Source organism: Uranotaenia lowii, chromosome 3 (assembly GCF_029784155.1).
Source record: "Uranotaenia lowii strain MFRU-FL chromosome 3, ASM2978415v1, whole genome shotgun sequence".
NCBI classification, from domain to species: domain Eukaryota; kingdom Metazoa; phylum Arthropoda; class Insecta; order Diptera; family Culicidae; genus Uranotaenia; species Uranotaenia lowii.
Window position 1 is genome coordinate 236028740 of NC_073693.1, and position 18290 is coordinate 236047029.

The 18290-nt window shown below is 31.4% G+C and overlaps 1 protein-coding gene across 2 annotated transcripts in view; it reads left to right on the forward strand.

Moving 5' to 3' along the window:
• The window catches only part of LOC129751670 (hemicentin-1), a 1296938-nt gene that overhangs the window by 683987 nt on the left and 594661 nt on the right, over positions 1-18290 (forward strand). For both annotated transcript variants that reach the window (XM_055747314.1, XM_055747315.1), the window contains exons 7-8: positions 17696-17899; positions 18109-18260. In XM_055747314.1, coding sequence (XP_055603289.1) covers positions 17696-17899; positions 18109-18260 — 356 coding nt within the window. The remainder of the gene's footprint in view (positions 1-17695; positions 17900-18108; positions 18261-18290) is intronic.

Consider the following 18290-nt stretch of genomic DNA (forward strand, 5'->3'; position numbering starts at 1 on the left):
TGTAACAATCCCAACAATGTAACAGTCACATGGACTCTTCAAAGAACATTTGGAATTTTACAGACACAATTTTAAACCATCATCTTTATTGGAAGATGAGAAAATGAGTTTATACCAAATTTCATCCAAACTTAAACAAATAACTTCTTCGAAATTAATTTCTCTGTGTATCAATGAACGTTTAATTACAGATACAGCTTCTTTAAAAAAAGCAATTCAAGATTACTTTACAAATATTTTTCAAAAATCTGATACCAATTCGAATAATGATGAGAAATCCTTTCTTATTTGAGCAATAGACTTAATAGAGAAGAAAAGCAAAACCTTGTAAGACCTATAGAAATAGATGAAATATATACCGTGCTTAATAACGCCTCAAAAAATACCGCTCCTGGACCTGATGGTTTAAGTTATAGTTTCTATAAAGAATATTTTTACATTCTTAAAAATGATATGGTGAAATTGTATAATATGTATCTTCACGGTAATGAATACCCACCTGGATTATTTTCCGCAGGAATTATTGCTTTGTTACCGAAAAAAGGAAATTGTCATGAGTTAAAAAATCGAAGACCCATTAGTATGCTTAACACTGATTACAAAATTTTTACAAAAATCCTTTGGATCAGATTACAACCGCTCTTGAGCAAGTTGATAGGTCCAGGTCAAACAGCTAGCCTTACAGATAGCTCATGTATACAAAATCTCAAAACTATCAGAAATATTTTATTACAATCCCAACGATCAAAAAATTTCAAGTGTTTGCTTTTGAGTTTAGATCTTGAAAAAGCTTTCGATCGTATCGATCATTGCTTTTTATAGCGGATTCTAGAAAAATTTGACTTTCCTATTCAGTTTATTAATTGTATCCAGCGACTTTACTTGAATGCCACTTCAAAAATACTATTCAACGGATTTCTAACAGATGCTATTCCAATTAAATCTTCAGTTAGACAAGGATGTCCTTTGAGCATGGCGCTCTTTTGCTTGTACATAGAACCCCTAATAAGAATGTTACATGAGTCGATTAAAGGATGTTTAATAGATAATTGCTTTGTAAAAGTTATGGCTTACGCTGATGACATTACGCTGTTCATCCGGAATAATTTAGAATTTGATAAAGCTTTAGAACTCATAAACTATTTCAGCATATATGCTAAAATAAAAATAAATATTAATAAATCACAATTCATGCGATTTAATAACTGTGTTTTAGGCCCTCATTTGATCAAAGAAGTAGAAAACATGAAAATACTTGGCGTTCCTGTAAACAGAACTTTTCGTAGCACGGTAGAACATTGTTATACAGATTTGTTAAAAAATTTAAATTTCTCGATTTCTCTACACAGTAAACGTAATCTTAATTTGGTACAAAAAAAATTTTTTTTAATACTTATATTTTATCAAAAATTTGGTATGTCGCTCAAATATTTCCCCCAGAAAATAAACACATTGCAGGAATCAGACAAATGTGCTGTAATTTTATTTGGAAAGGATTTATATACAAAGTTTCGAAACAACAATTATACCTCCCTACTTACAAAGGCGGTTTATCGTTACAGGACGTTGAAATCAAAGCTAAAAGTCTCTTTATAAAAAATATTTTATTTAAAAATAAATTCCCACTACCAAATGATGATGCATTTATGTTAAATCAAATCACTAATCAAAATCTGACAAGAAATGCTCGAGAATGGATATCTGTTGCTTTAAATTTAAAACCTTCTACTCACCTTTTTACTTCAAAATTATTTTACGATCATTTTTTGAATGAGATGAATATAATTCCGCGAGTTATGAATGAGTTTCCCAATATGATGTGGACTAATATGTATGATAATTTCGCGAAAAACTGTATCTCTAGTGAAGGCAAAACTGTACTTTTTATGGTGTTCAATGACTTAATTCCAACTAATAGTAAGTTATTCAGTCATAAAATAGGAAGAATTAGTTCTCCAAAATGTCCTTGTGGTGATTTAGACTCAATCAAGCATAGAATCAACCAATCTCAACCAGCCCAAGTCGTTTGGAATTTCGTATCAGACATCATTCGAAATCGAATGAAAATTTACATCATGGATCCAGAAGTCTTGATATCATTTGTTATTGGAGAAAAAAATTGCAAGCTAAAGGCTGCTCTGTGGTTAGTAGTTGAAGCAATGTGTTTCAATTTAAATAATCATGGAAGAAATGACATCAATCGAATACAAGATTTCCAGAAACAAATTCGCGAAAAACGTTGGAACAGTAAAGTCATCTTTGATAAACATTTCAAAAATTTTTTGATCATCTGTTAAAAAAGCTTATAAAAGGTCAGGATTTGAGGATTTTTCTAGTTTTTTGCAATTATTGTTACGTGAACACAATGTAGAGATTTTTGTAAAAATAGGTGTTTAATAGTTTGGAAAATTGATTGTAATAAAAGGATTTTAATAAACGGAAAAAAAAATTCTGAACCTGAATTCAAAAATTAAACCTTGAATCTGTTTCCGAATTTCTATACGATTTCTGAAATGTACAAAAGATACGTTTTCCGAATCTTAATTACAGTTCAGAATTTTATGAGCCATTTTAAGAGCCCTCGTCCATGAATCTTAAATTTGAATTCTGTAGTGCTGGTTTAATCTTAATTCATTATTTCAATTATTTATATTTATCCGTTTTGTGAATCTGAATTCAAATGTGAAATTCAAATGATGAATCTGAATCTAAGTTTTCCATTTTGGATCGCCACTTAAGATGCTTAAAATTTTGTGTTAGAATAAAGTTTTAAAACTTCAAATTTGAATATAAAAAAAAATCTTCTTTTTCATATATGGAAAACTTTAATCAAAATATTGAAAATGTATACGATTTTCGAAAAACATGATTCAAATTTGATATGAAATGCAAAACCGAATTTGAACCAGGATTGCAAAACAGCTTTTCATTCCATATTTCTTATGATTATTCGAACTGAAAATCAAGAATCCTAAAATTGATACAGAATCCAAAATACGGAAATATGTATAAATATAATTTTTGTTATAGGGATGTGAAACCCAAACCTTTAAAATAGGTTTAATTTCAAATTTAGTATTCAGACTTGAATTTCTAAGAAAAGGTTGCCTGATTGCCCGGATTATACCGGGTTGGCCTGGATGAAAAATTATAAAATTAGAGAAAAGTTCGGTTCGACCCGGTTGCCCAGATGTCATTGAAAAAGTTCGGATTAGTTCTCAATCTCAAATCAAATTTAAAAAAAATCAATTTGTGTTATTTTTTTCCATTTATGCGTCCAAAATTTTGGTTTTTTTAACTTTTTTTTATTTTTGATGAGTAATTCCTAGGTTTTTACCAAAATTGCCCGGTATATTGCTCGGGCTTTGGTCAAAATTTTGAAATCCACTATCTGGATTTTGCAAGGTTTTTATATAAAACAGCCGGGATTTGTCTGGCCCTAATACGTGATGGAAAAATTCTGGCAACCTATGAACAAGTGAGAAAGTTTTGAGAAAGTTTTGTTGAATTTTGAACTTGGGATGGGTTTTTGATGTTTTGGCTTTATGTTTTAGTCTAGATTGTTACTCTTGAATAACTTAGCGCTATTATTATAATTTGATTATGATTTTAAAATTTTGAGTGTAGAGTATATACCTCGCTTGCTTTCTTGAACCCTCATTCCTACGGCCATGGCTGTGATTAATACTTCATAAAAAAAAGTTATTTACAACTTTTTAGTTGGAGGGAAATGTAAATTTTGATAGGTTCTTACCATGCCAGATATGTCAAAGGGAATAACTTAACGTTTCCATCATTCCATTGACTGCAAACATGTGAAAGAAACGAAGGAACTATGAGATTTCCAATTTTGTAAGTCTAGTAGAACGAAAAGTCTTAAAACCTTGGATAATTATCAACAGTTGTAGGGTTTCAAAACAGAAATCTTAATGATCAGGGCCAGATTAAGTTTTCGAGGGGCCTGGAGCAATTTTTCACGGGGGGGCCTGTGAATCAATATTACATTACATTACAAAGAAACTGTAAAGCGTTCGATATATTGCCTTCAAATAACCATTTGTCTGACATCTTCAAACAATTATTGTTGATCCATCACGTGCAAACATTGCGGAAGAGTTAATCAACTAACCTAAAATGCAAAAAAAAAACTGATTAGAGCTGTAAAATTAGGGTTATCATACGTAATTTTTTAAGAGTACCTACATGTAATCTTTTAAAATCGAGAAATGAGCATACTCTTCTTTTTGTAAAATCCTGCGGAATGTACTCTTTATTTCTGTTGAAAGACATTTTATCAAAGAAACGAACTTATTTTTTCCAGTTCTGTTCCAGTTGGTGTGTCAAATTTACTACAAAATCAGGCGTCAATATAAGGTTGCCAGAATTTTTTAGCACGTTTCCGGGCCGGACAAACCGGGCTATTTTAATCTAAAATCCTGGCAAAATCCGGGCATTTGATTTCAAAATGGTCCACCAAAATCCTGACAATATCCGGGCAAATTTGGTCAAAACCTAGAAATTCCTCATCAAAAAATAAAAAAAGAGGAAAACTTTTTTTTTTCATCAAAATTTATCAAGAGGTTTCAAATCGTATTTTAGGCTTTTCAAAAATTATTTTAATGAAACTTGCTCAGAAAATTTCGTTTTGGACGCATAATAAAAAGTTTATAACAAAATTTTTTTTAGAGTGTGATTTGAGAATGAAATGAGAGTAAACCCATGCAAAATCCGAGCTTTTACAATGAAATCCGGGCAACCGGGCCAGACCGAACTTTTTCAAAATTTTATATTGAAAATCCGGACGAACCCAGATTTAACCGGGCAATCTGGCAATCTTACGTTACACTTAAAACTCAGTGCAAAGTTGAATTTAAGTCTCAGAAAGTCTGAAAAATTGCCAATTGACAAAAGGTTTCAAAAACAGCTTCCTTTGAATATTCGTCGAAAATTGTGGGTTTCATATCTAAACAATTTAAAAATGCAAAAACGTGCCAAATTACGTTTACTTTTAAATCTTTTTTTCCAAAATTTATCGGCTGTGACTTAAACACATTAGACGGTTCATTTATTGAACAGTACGGATTTACAGTCCTATTTTCACATTTTTTTTTGGTCATGATCTTTAAAAAATTTTTAAAAAAATATATCTTTGTGTAAAACGTATAGCTTTTAACTTAAGCTTTCTCGGATACTAAGTGAAGTTTTTTTGAAGCATTTCGTAGCTGATCTACAGTCTTTTACCGAAGCATGTTTTTCGTTTTTTTTTCAAAGAATTTTGAAGAACGGAAAACTGAAGTGTTGTAGATGAATATTGTCTTGAAAACATATTTGAGTTACGTTACGAGGTTTCCAAAACTTTGAACTTGATGAAAATCGGTAGGGAAACATCAGAGCAATAGCGGTTTTAGTAAGGAGTATCAAATTGACACTCCAGGGACTGTAACGGGTAAAAATTTCTCAACCGGATGAGGGCTAATACTTAAACTTAACACTGTTCAGATAAAAAGATAAAAGGACGCAATAAGTTTTTATCAACATAACGTTTTGAACAAGATGTCGTTCCATCGAATGATCTGATCCGATATTTTTTCTAGCTCCGTAAGAATTTTTTTTTTTTTTTGAAATTCATGGTGCTATAATTATCCAAGAAAGCTCAAGTAGGTACTGATAATTTTGCAAATTTTGCAATTTTGCCCTTATAAAACCAAAACTTCATCTAGTAGCATTCTTTAAATCTCTAAATGTTACTTGAGAACAGGGCCGTAGGAAGAAACGGCTCATGATGGAGTGGGGGGGGGGGGGGGGGGGGTGATTGTTTACAAATTTTTTTCACAAAAATTTGCTTAAACAATTCATACATAAAGAGTATAAAAAATGTGTAGATCCTATATAATTATTTTGCATTGAGTTATTTTACAATAATAATTGGTAATTGATTTAAATCCATACTTCAAATTCAGTCCTCCAAATGCATTTTTTTTTTAATCTTAATAGAAATAAATGTATTTCAATGTTATATTTAAGAGAAAATCGTTTTGTATCTACTAAAATAAGCAAATATTCAATCACCTGATTCTTTTCATCCAGAAAATATTTAGAAATAAAAATTGATAATATTTTTGCGGTTTAACTCACATGTATTTTATACTATTGTAAACTCGATTAAAAATAGAGATTTAAGTTTGAAATTTTGTTTTTGAATAACCTAACAGTTTGAATTTTGAATAATTTCTTCAGTCTGTAAAGCCTCAATTTATGTCTTTGAATTGCTATATAATGATCAATAAAATATATTTACTGCATAATTTTTGCTTCAAGTTCTTTTACCCATAGGTAATAATAAATTCCTCATTAATCATTTTATTATTTGAATCCAGTGCAAATTTTTGATTAAATTTTTTGTTGAAAAAAAAAACCGAATCTTCAAATTAAATCCAAATTTTTATTTATTTCTATGGTTTTTGCTAGTTTATGTTTCTAAACAGAATCTGATCAAATAAGTTATAAAATTTGAATTTTTTTGAATCCAGTATGAAAACTTTGTAACTTGAATCCCTATGGAAATTCTCACATTGATATGTTCATTTTTATTATAAATTTTTTATTTGATTTCCGGATCTGAAAACCTAAGTTCAAATTCTGAATCCGGAATCTGATAACGACTATTTAATCTATGTTTCAGTTAATAATTTCTTTTATTAATAAACCTTCAAGCGAATTTTGTATCAAAACCTCACTAAGAAATCTCTTATTGGGATTCTGAAATTTTGGCTTTCAATGTAAAATATTTCTAAAGTTATTTATTGGAAATTTAATTTGTTATTCAGATAAAAATTGTGAAGGATAAAGCTATTTCAGATTTTCCGATTTCAATTCAACTTTATTAAAATAAAACTCTGAAAAAGAATTGAAAGTTGAAATGTTGTAATAATTGTAAATTTATTTTTTTTTTTCGCATTCCCATTTTTTTTCGAATATGGAAAATGCATAAAGTTGAGGTTGAAATGCAAAACCAAGATTCGAATCAGGTTTTATCCCAACGATGATTCAAACTGGATTTTAATAACGTAAAAACTGATTGAAGAATCCGAAATAATCTGATCACAGACATCGAATTTAAATGAATATATGCAAATTTGAACCACAAAATCAGAATAATTCGAACCTAAACTTACCAGATATTTTTCTGCCAATATTCGGCCAATATCAAAATTATTTAACAAAAATAATGAAGAAAATCACATGAAACCCCGTTCTTTATTTAAAAATCACATCAGTCAATTTAAAATCATATTTCAAGTTTCCATATATTCGGCGATGTTAATTTTGATGAAATTTAATCAAAAATTTTGGCTGCAAAATATTGAAGAACCAATTAAAATTTTCGCTTTACTTTGCAAATAAAGTAAACAAAATCGGTAAACATCGGATCAAACAGGCAGGCTTAGTATTATCTTATAGAATTTCGATATTCGGGACTAAATTTCCAAATTTCCAGCAATACGTGACATTTTGTTTTTGAAAAACTGTAGTAGAATTGTGGACCTGGAATAAGATTTCGAGGTTTTTGCTTTAGTTCTAAGTCGAGATAATGGCTCTTGAATCAGCAAGTTCTTCATAAAAATTGGATTAAGAATTTGAAGTTTTGAATTAAGAGAATAACATTTCTCTTGGTATTTTTTGGACCTCATGAGGGGGAATTTAAGTTTACGAAGTTTAAGTTAAAAACTAAATCAAAGACAACAGTTATAATATATGGATGGTATAAAAATTCAATATTTTTTCAAATACTAAATCAAGGATAATCATGTAAAAATACCATAAAAATACAGATGTTTGGTTTAATTTGTTTTCACGAAGAGTTGAAATACCCTTTTTCATTTTTTTTTTCAGGATCCCAGGAATTCCTGGGAAAAGGATGCCAAGATTTTTTAATTCCCGGGAACGCAAAAATGGCCGAAAAATAGACACTTTGTTTTTATATGAAAACATAGCATAGCCCCACAAAGTTACAGCTAATTTTGTGGGGCAATCCTTATTTTCCAAATTTTAACTAAAATAGCTGTTTCTCTCTACCTAGAGCACACAGAATGATTAAAAATCAATGAATGAAGAGATTTTAAGTTAAACTGCTTAGAGTATCGTAGGGTAAAGAACAAATTCAGTGTTATCCTATTTTTATAGAATTTTGAAGTTGTTTTCCTAGAAAATCAAGACCAGCATTTGAATGCTTAGACGTTAATCTCACCTCGAAAAAAATTACGAAGATAATCAAATGACTAATTTTCTAGCAGTAGTGAAAATGCGTAACTGTTTTCGAAACCTACTGCTACCTCACCTCACTCCATGTGTAAGTTTTATGAAAAAATATCAACTATGAATGAAATGACAGCCTATCAAAGTTGGAAGTTTGTGCGCTTCTATGCGTGATTACTTTCAATTTTGAACGAGTCTGTATATTAAACTATTTAAATGATTTTGCTTTCAACATATTGAAACAAAACTTACCTATAATTTCATTTTTATTGTTTGAAGTCTTTAGAAAGGAATCGAAAAAAGATTTATATACTTAAACAGATTCCCTGGAGTGATTTTTCAAACATAGTCTGAAATAACGCTTCTGAAAGACACCGATCATAACACGACAGGTTTAGTCTTGTATAGCCATTATTCTGCCAGGATTAGCTTTTAATTTTATTGAATCCCGTTTGAAATAATAACATGCCGAAAAAATTGCTGCTCAGCTAATTGCCACAATAAATCCGGGCATCATTCAAGTTCCATTTAATATAATTCAATTAGCAGAGAACATTTAAATCCCGACTTCAATCAGAGCTCTCGTTCGCTCTTTTCCGCGAAATCGTTAGCCCTAAAATTAGTGAAATATTTCCCATTTCAACGAACCACGCGCACTCAAATCAAAAGCATTTTCCTCAAATGTCCCACCCTGCTAGAAATTTTCCTCTGCCAGAAATTTTCCCTTAGAGCGCCGAAACTTTGAAACCTAGCGATTTGTAAATAAAATGAAAATTACGCTGTAAAAGTCCGATTAATTAGATTATCTCATCGTTACGGGAAATGTGCTGCCTCGTTACCCTCTTTGAACTGAGGGCGTCGTTTCTTGTATCTCTGCTTATTTTTTTTTTCTAACTTTTTCGAATCTATTCGGTTGGCTCGTTTATTTTGCAACCGAGAATGACATCTCGTTTTCGTTTAGCAGCGTGGATTTGTCGTTGGGTTTTGCTTTTCAGACTGGTCTTTGAAACTTCTGAACGATGTCAAAATGGTGACAAAACGCGAACTGGAGTTGAACAGCAAAAAGTAACGCGATAGCAACAAGAAATCGACCGCAGATCTGCAAATGAATGATGCTGAAACCCGAAAGATGTTTCTTTTATCCATTGCTAAAGTAGCTGAAGGCAGTTTGCGGAACCATTAATCAGTTTCGCTTCCTGTGAAAAGTGAACTGTTTTGACGGCAAAACTGTTCAAATATTTCAATCGTTTCAATGACAAACTGGTGAAAATGCACCATCGGAATACTTTCAAACAGTTTATTATAGATTTCTTTTTTCTTTTAAATCTTAATTCTCAGAGAGTTTCGCCTCCAAAACCTAATAAAAGGGAAACTTCGGCATTGCAGTGATGACAGTCGCTTCCACAGAGTCGCATCCATCTACAAAAAAGCTACAAATTTGACTTCCATCACCATTCCGTGACACCATGACTGATTGACGTTCGTCGTTTTTCGCACCAGCCAGCCAGCCATCAATGAGCGAACCAAAAGGATTCGCAAGGCTCAGCAAGTGACAAACATTCAATTGATGATGGGCTGCGCTTCCTCTACAAACGCAAGACGAGCCGCTTTACGATAATGACTGCGGGTTGTTGCGAAATTTGGCTTCCGGCACCGCGGTTCAAATTATTGACTGTTGATGAGGGAATCTCGATTGGCTGCTTATTCACAAACACCAGTCGGATTTATGTGATTTTTTTTATTCAAACCATGTTAGGATCGTTTTCATTAAGATTAATTGTTGATATTTAGAATGTTAAAAAAAATTGAAATAATTTTGACATAATTACGATATTTTCAATAAAAATGATGAATTATTTTTTTAACATATTATTATTAGTTATTTACCACTATTTATGTAAGGACCAGCATAAAATTGACGTCAAAGTTGAACATTCGTACGTAAAAAAATGAAAGCTCACTCAAGCTCTGTTCACCACATAAAATTTAATAAACGAACCTCAAAACTCAGTAGCAGTTTATCAAATTACTCTTTACGTTTTTCTTCAGCTTTGTTGCGTCAGACCATTTCGGAAGGGAAAAAACCAACTTCTTTCTTTGACGGTTAACACTAAAAAGAGATTTTTATTTCACAATCATAAAACATTACATTTTTTCCCGCGTAAATAGCATTAGAAATTTAAATTCAAATCGCCATCTAGTAACCCTCGACATGTCACATCTAGACAAACGCTTTGCAAGATTGTATGCAATCTTGCGAGGCACTCGCTACTAGAGTGACCAATAGTGTTGAGATTCAACAAGCTTTTTTTTCTATTTTTTGTCTGTTTTCTTCAAACATTTATAAACGAAAATTTCTGGATCATAAATCGGTATGAATTGTCTCAGTTTCAAGAAATGTTTTGATGTTTTTACGATTTTTTATATTGATCCTACGGTTCAACAGCTTTAAAATAAGCAATCAAAACGCTTCAATTGAAAGATATATTTTGAGTTTTTCTTGCATAACACGAATATCTTTTAGGTTTAAGGTTTGTTTAAATGAAATGTACTGCAAGAATCATGGAATATTTAATATCTAAAGATATGTATCTTTTTGTAACTTTCAGTACATTTCTGGCGATTTTTTAATAAAAACTTTTGTAATCCCATATAAATTTCCACACAAAACTTAAACTCGTTGCGCTTATTTAGGATTGAATGAATCGCTTCCAATTTTTTTGCTATTTGTGGTAATGCAAACTTCGAAAAAAAAAATTATGGGAGTTTTAAAAGTAAATAATTTTGAAATTTTCCTACAAAGCTAACAGCGGTCTACTGGACAGCCAGCGATTGAAATTCTGGTAAATTGTTGCAAATTGTGCGGGAAATTTGAGTTAAAATAGGAGAGCAGTACTCAAAAATAGAAACAATGGGCGAATTAATGCAAATTGTTTCAAATAGTGAAGCAGTTGTTGCGTTTTGATCATTACCATTCCAAATGCATAGAATGCTCTCTCTATTGCAAGCCCCCGGTGTAGAATTTTTTTTTTAATATTTGTGAACAAAATACACATTAAAAATTGTCAAGTATTCGCCACTATTTTTTCTAAGAACTACAAATTTTATAGTTTTGAGCTTATATGTGTTCAGATTACTTAAAAAATTTAACTTCAAAATTTTCTATCTAAAAATTTCGGTAAATATTTAAAAATTTCAAGAAAGTAAAAAGAACAATAAAAAAAATTTGGAAATAACGTTAAAATGAACTGCCAACACTTAAGCAAATTAACAGAGAAAGTGTGTTCTCTACGACCATTTTTTTCGAAGATAAAATGTAGTTTTGAGTTGAGTGAAGAAGGTTACAATTCAATCATTCAACAATATATTTTCCCACCTCACGAGTTATTTTTACTCTGGACAGTTTGGGTGTGGTATGATGAAAAAACATAATGAAAACTATCATGGAATGTGTGAATTACTTGCTTGCAAAAAACAGTTGATTATTATTGAAGAAATACCTATGTTTATATGATGTGTTTCCATGATATTTTTTTTTCTTTTAATCATCGAATATCATGTTTCAAGAGCAGTATTTTTTCTAATAAATTACCATAGGTTGTCAGAACGTTTTTGATAAACTTAAAAAAACATTGCAACGTTTATTTAAATCCAAATTTCAATATGATTTCTGAATTTAAAACGCATTTTACCTTTGTAGATCAAGAACTTACTTCATAAATCTGAGAGAACGCTCACTACAGAAGAAACATAGAATTAATCAAAAGTATTGATTTTTTATCCTTAATAAATAATTTTAAACCACTTAGACCATCGTCACATTTCTGGAAAGTTTAAAAATCGAGTAAGATAAACAATTTTATGGTTTTCCCAGCAACAGTATATAGTACATAATATGTTTGATTTGTAATTTACATCACTCAACTCAAAACTACATTCTGTTTACAAAAGTAATGATTATAGGGAATAAACGTTCATTACCAAATCCAGTGCTTAACTCTATTTTAGTTCAAATAAATCTGAAAAAAATGCGATTTAATCAAATATTCAAAAATTAGCTACCATTGAAAATTCGTCAAAAATTCTGTGTATTGTGTTTTGACATTCAAAAAATGCAAAAATGTGTCTAATAATCGTCAATTTTTCAATCCTACTCTTATAATTTATCTGGTATGACTTTAACAATTTGGACGATTCCTTGATTGAAATGTACGGTTTTTACACCACTTTTCTACATTTCTTGTGGTCATAATCTAAATGATCTTTTTCGAACACTAAATGAAATTTATTTCGAGCATTTCGTAGCTAATCTGCAGGTTTTTCCCGTAGCATGTTTTTCTGGATATTTTCTGAGACATTGAATAACGGAAAAATGGTGTATAGTAGGTGAATATTGTCTGAGAAACATATTTGAGTGGCATAACAGGCTGAAACTAAATTTTTTTAAAAATTGGGTGAGGAACAAGAGATATAGCGGTTTTAAGCAAGGAGTGTCAAATTGATACTCAAGGTCTGGGAGTTTTTTTTCCTGGGCTTTCAGAATGCGTCCATAAAAAAGGAACGACGCAAAATTGAAAATTGCTAGAATTCAAGGGTCCCCAAAAAAAGTGTATTTTTTTGATGCACCCGAATAAAGTTACAACCCGCCAAACATCCAATACCGTCATATTGACACTCAAAAGTGGTTTAGGGTTAAAAAGATTTGTAGTTCTGTAATCCGGAGTAAGATTGATCACTTTTTTCAATATTTTTCGATTATTTTTTCTGTTAAGGCATGTTGTGGCATATTTCATATTTTTAAAACCAGTACTGACTACTTCTAAAAAATCGTTTTGTTTTTGTTTAAAATTTTATGCTTTGGGATTACATCAGTCTCTATTTTGACGATTTTAACGAGTTTTCTTGATCATAAAGGATTCAAAACACCTTCATAAAATTTACAAATGCTAGTTTATCGATTGCTAAGGCAGTTCGGAACAAACTCAAATAATATAAAATTAATTTCGAAGCTCCTCGAAATTGAACACATCAGTTTCGGTGGCTCAAAGATACTAAATTTGTAACTTTTGGTCAGTGAATTCTGAGATATACAATGCTGAATTTCGGTGTTTCTTTAAGGTCGAATAACAACTAAAATCGAAAGATGTATAAATTAATGGGCTTAAGTTTTTAACATAACTTTTAAAATTTTAACTACAAAAAATGAAATTTTGCCTTCATTCAATTCCCTAGGCCATCGCATATTCCCCTCTATTTTTTTCCTTCAAACTTCACCATTTAATAGGGTTTCCATCCTTTTGTTCTACACTGGCTTACTCTTGGAAAATGTCCCTAGTTTTATAGAATCAAAAATTCACCTCAAAATTATAACAGAAATCACACCAAAACTATACATTTTCTAAAGAAAAAAGTTGAACTTTCACAAAAAGGCTTCTTTTTTATCAGGAAGGGTGTTTATTAACGAGCCTTCGAAAAAATGGGATTTCAATTAATTGAAACCTTTTTACTTACATTTGAAATTTTCAAAAACAAACAAGTTTTTCTAAATTTGAAACTCAAATTATGGGTTTTTGAACGAAGAAAAAGTTTTGAGATTTTTTATCTTTTGTTGGTTATTGGTCATGTATGGTACATGTCATGTTGATCAAAGTAACCCCGTTTTACAGTGCAGATTTATTTAAAAAACATTATCAATTATTGGAAACATTTAAGGTCAGATTTGTGACTTAATTTAAACTAGATTTCAGGAACTAGCTCAAAGCAATTCGAATCCAAATCCTTATTGAATAAGCATATCATTTAATTCAGAACGCGATTCTGGAATATTTGATTTATAATAAAAATTTCTTGAAGAAATATTAAATGCAAATCCAAAATTGGATTGAATTGATCAAATGATGTATCTATTATAATTTGTAACAGGAGAACAGGTTTCTATAAAATATCGAAGGTTGAGAAAATATTGATCTGCAGTAAAAATTTCGTAAATGTATAAATTTTGAAGACACTGACATTCATAAGAATATCATAGAAATTAAGACACATATTTTTCATAAATATTCTTCTGTAAGATTCACATTAAAAAACAATAAAACTTTCGACCATAACACACTCGAAAAGAGATATCCAGAAGGCATTTGTTATATTTCCCCTAATCAGAGCTCAAATAAAAATTTCGATCAATTTAGAATTATTATTCCTTTTTATATCAAAGGTTTAAATATTCTTAATATAGGAATAATCATACCTTTCTTTCCTTAAAAAAAACAGTTCAAAACTTTAAATAAAACTGTTCTGAGTGAAAACACGCTGAAAAAATTGTAATAGACGCTCATGTAAATTGTACATTGTAATATACTGGAGAGAAAAAAATCAGTAATTTAACTCTAGAATAAACTGGTTTCTAAGGATATTTTTACACTCTCTTACATACTTTTGATTTTTTTTTTCATTCATTCCATCTAATTTGTTTAAAAAATATTTTTCATTTCATGTTGAAATTTTTTGATTTTTCTTCTTCAACTTTTTGATTCTGATAAAGTCTTCCCAATCTTAGAAATTACTGATTCAAAATCCTTTTTTTTTAATTGATTTCTGTTGACCTTGACCTGTTAGGTGAAATGTATGGTCATTTAATATTTGAATGTTCGAAAAAAAAATCTTTGAAACTTAGGCAACAAGTAACGCAACATTTTTTTTTTACTCTAGGACTCAAAAACATGAGGGGCATTAAACTGGAAGAAATTGAAAGAAATTGAAATAATCGGAAATTTTTCTATTCAGCTCCAAATATTTTTTAAGCTAACCAAACATGATTGTGTACATAACTCCACCCTTATTTCACGTTGCAAAGATTCCCACACTTCTGTACTATAAAATATTACAAATTAAACTGTTTTTTTTGTCATATTTGGAGAATGATTTCAAAGAGTTCAACTATTTTATTCTTTAAATTTCACTTCTAAACAAATATCTTCCTGGATCACGAACTAAATTGATTTTTAATTGGATCTCTAGGTTCTGTTTTAAGCAAATTACGGTTTCTTGAATATTTTTCTGATTATTGACCTAATCATTAAACCATTCTGCTGGTGAAAATTCTTGAAAACCAATTGAAACTTGAAAAATAGTGAGAAACTTTTATGATATATTTTTTTAAATAAAAAATCAAAATCAAAAGTCAAATGAAAAAAAAATTTAAATATGATGCATAAAGAATCAGTTTCTGGTGGTAAATGTAAATGAAGAGTTTTGTTAAATACAATTATTTATAGAATAAATGATAATTTCAGGAAAAAAGCCTACATACATCAATTTCAAATTTAGTTCAATATTTGCCAAATTGTTAAAAAAAATCTCACCTAACATAAAATTTCTATATTGAAGTGTTAACTAATGAAAAATAGAAAAAAAAAAGTGATCAACACCGTTGCCATGTCCATCTGTTTTGATTCAATTTCATTTGTATTGTAGTTTTGAGATGATTTTCAATTCAATGAACCTTTCTAGAACGAGAGAGATTTTGCAGCAATCAGTTAGAAAATTTTAACACAGGGAACTACTATTTGAACTATTAAATTTTTTCAAGTTCAAACGGTAGAAAAAAAATATTTTCAAATAAAGTGTTAAAATACTAAGTAATGGTTAGAATTATGTATGGGAAATTTAAAGCTTGTGAAATGTTAGGCGCTGCAGGCAAAAATTAATCCTAGGCCTATTAAAAGGTCTCTTACCAAAGTTGGGGAAGGGGTCGCTCAGCGAGCCTTAAGTTTATATGGGATTTTGAAACATTTTGTTCCAGAGGAACATGAAAATCCAGTTTTTCATCAATAACTTCGGTACCCTTCGGACGATTTCTTTTGAAAATGGTTTTTCTTGAAGCCTAAACTATGACAAATATTTCGTCCGAAAACTGCATTTCAATTCGAATTATGATAAAAAAGCTATTAGACTTCAAAAATGGGGTAACAGGGTGATATTCATCACTGTTAATGCTGCGTCAAAATGTTCGGAGCAGTGTCTCTCAATAATAGTGATAAATATCGCCCTTAAAACAGACAGCTATTTTTATAAGCTGAATAACTTTTTAATCTTAACTCGAATCGAATTGCAGTGTTCGGATGAAATATTTTTCATAGTTTAGGCTTTAAGAAAATCCGTTTTCAAAAGAAATCGGCCGAAGAGAACCAAAGTTATTTATTTATTTATTTATTTTATTTCGAGAATTTTCGTGTTCTTCCCGAACAAAATATACCAAAATCCCATACAAACTTTAGGCTCGTTGAGCGACCGCTTCCCGTGATCCGATCTGGCCTAAATTTGGCATGAGACCTTGAACTAGGCCTAGGATCAATTTAAGCCTGAAGCGCATAACTATTTCAAATGTCGGGTCATTTGGGGCACTGTATTGAACAATTTTAGTAAGTTTCGGAGCCAAAATGTTGAAAACAGACTTTTTGTCAGGTTTTTTGAGAATTGGACCACTGGAGGCCGTAGCATCTACTTCAATTATTTTATCATCAGATAAATTCGTGGTGCTGTGGAATTCTCACTTTTATTGACCTTTGAACATAAAAATTATTCCAATTTTCTGGACCAAAATGAAAACCTCACAATTCACCAAATATGACTCTTTTTTCAAAATTCTCATGATCATTAATGTTATAGAAAATAAATGAGTACAGAATACTTTAACTAGTCTCCAACAGAACCTTGTTTCGTCGTTCTGGGTACAAAATGTTCATAAAAGTAGGCATGCCACTGATTCTTTTCAAAAAGTTTATCAAAACGATGAAGGATAGTGTTATTCTTCATAATATAAAAAAATGAACTTTAAATCTGTACTTGTGTAACTTTCTAATATGTTTAAATTGGCAATTTTTAGATTTATTTCAAGTACTTGCACGTAGTGTCCATTTTTATCGGTCATCTAACACAAAAATGCTGATTTTTGGATATTTTATAAAATAGGCTTTAACCCTTGTCCCCATATTTCATTTTACGCCTACATTTTATTGAAACCGTCTAATACAGATTTTTTGGTGTCATTAAAAACCACACACCCCGTGCACTGATTTTTTTTTATCAACTTCAACTCCCTATAACGCCCAAAATTCATCTTACCAGCCATCAGCTTACCCTGATATATTGTCTCTATTTTAAACGTTGATCCATTTAATAACAGATTGCTCAAAATAAACGCCATTTTTTCCCAGTCGGGTGACGGCTAAACAATCGGTTCCCATATCAGCGAGCAGGTAATCTATTGTTAGCCTATTATTGGCTCATTCGGCCATTCATCCAGATCTAATTGGAGCATCACCCAATCACTTGATCCGTGAACGCATACAAAGAGAGCAAACAAGATAAATTAGCACCGTGTCATGGTTGATGAATCTAATTGTTTCGTTTCGTTTCGTTTCGTTTTGCTCCTTTGCAGGAATACCCACGCCAAAAATCACCTGGACCAGCAACGGAAAGGTGCTCCCCAGTACGATGATGGAGTATTCTCACGAGGGTACCCTGAGCAGTAAGCTGGTGGTCCGGAACCTGTCCCGGAACCATCAGCACAGCGTCTACAGCTGTCAGGCGAGCAACTTCTACAAACGCAACGTGACGGCCAACGTGACGATTGAGCTGCGGTGTAAGTATTCAGAAGCCTTCTTCCAGAGCCACCACTTCCGGTGTTCTCCCTCCACTCTGAAGGGGGAAACATCCGGCCGGCGGGGTCAAGGTTCCGAGACAATTCGTGACCGGGGCCTCCCCAGACGTAGCACCTTTGACAGCTGAGCTAATTGGTACGACGTGTTTTTCTCTGTTTCTTTCATTCCCGGCAACCCCTCCATTGACTAGTGCGACCCCTGGTGGTTGAAATAATCAACGGAAGTACGCCTCTTTCGTCCGACCGGCGCTACGTGGTCCAGTGCCAGTCCAGTGGGTCGAGGCCGCCAGCCAAAATCACCTGGTGGAAGGAGGGTGAGCAGCTGACGGCCACTAATCAAACGGTAAGTTACGCGCTGCTGGGAGGCGGCTTC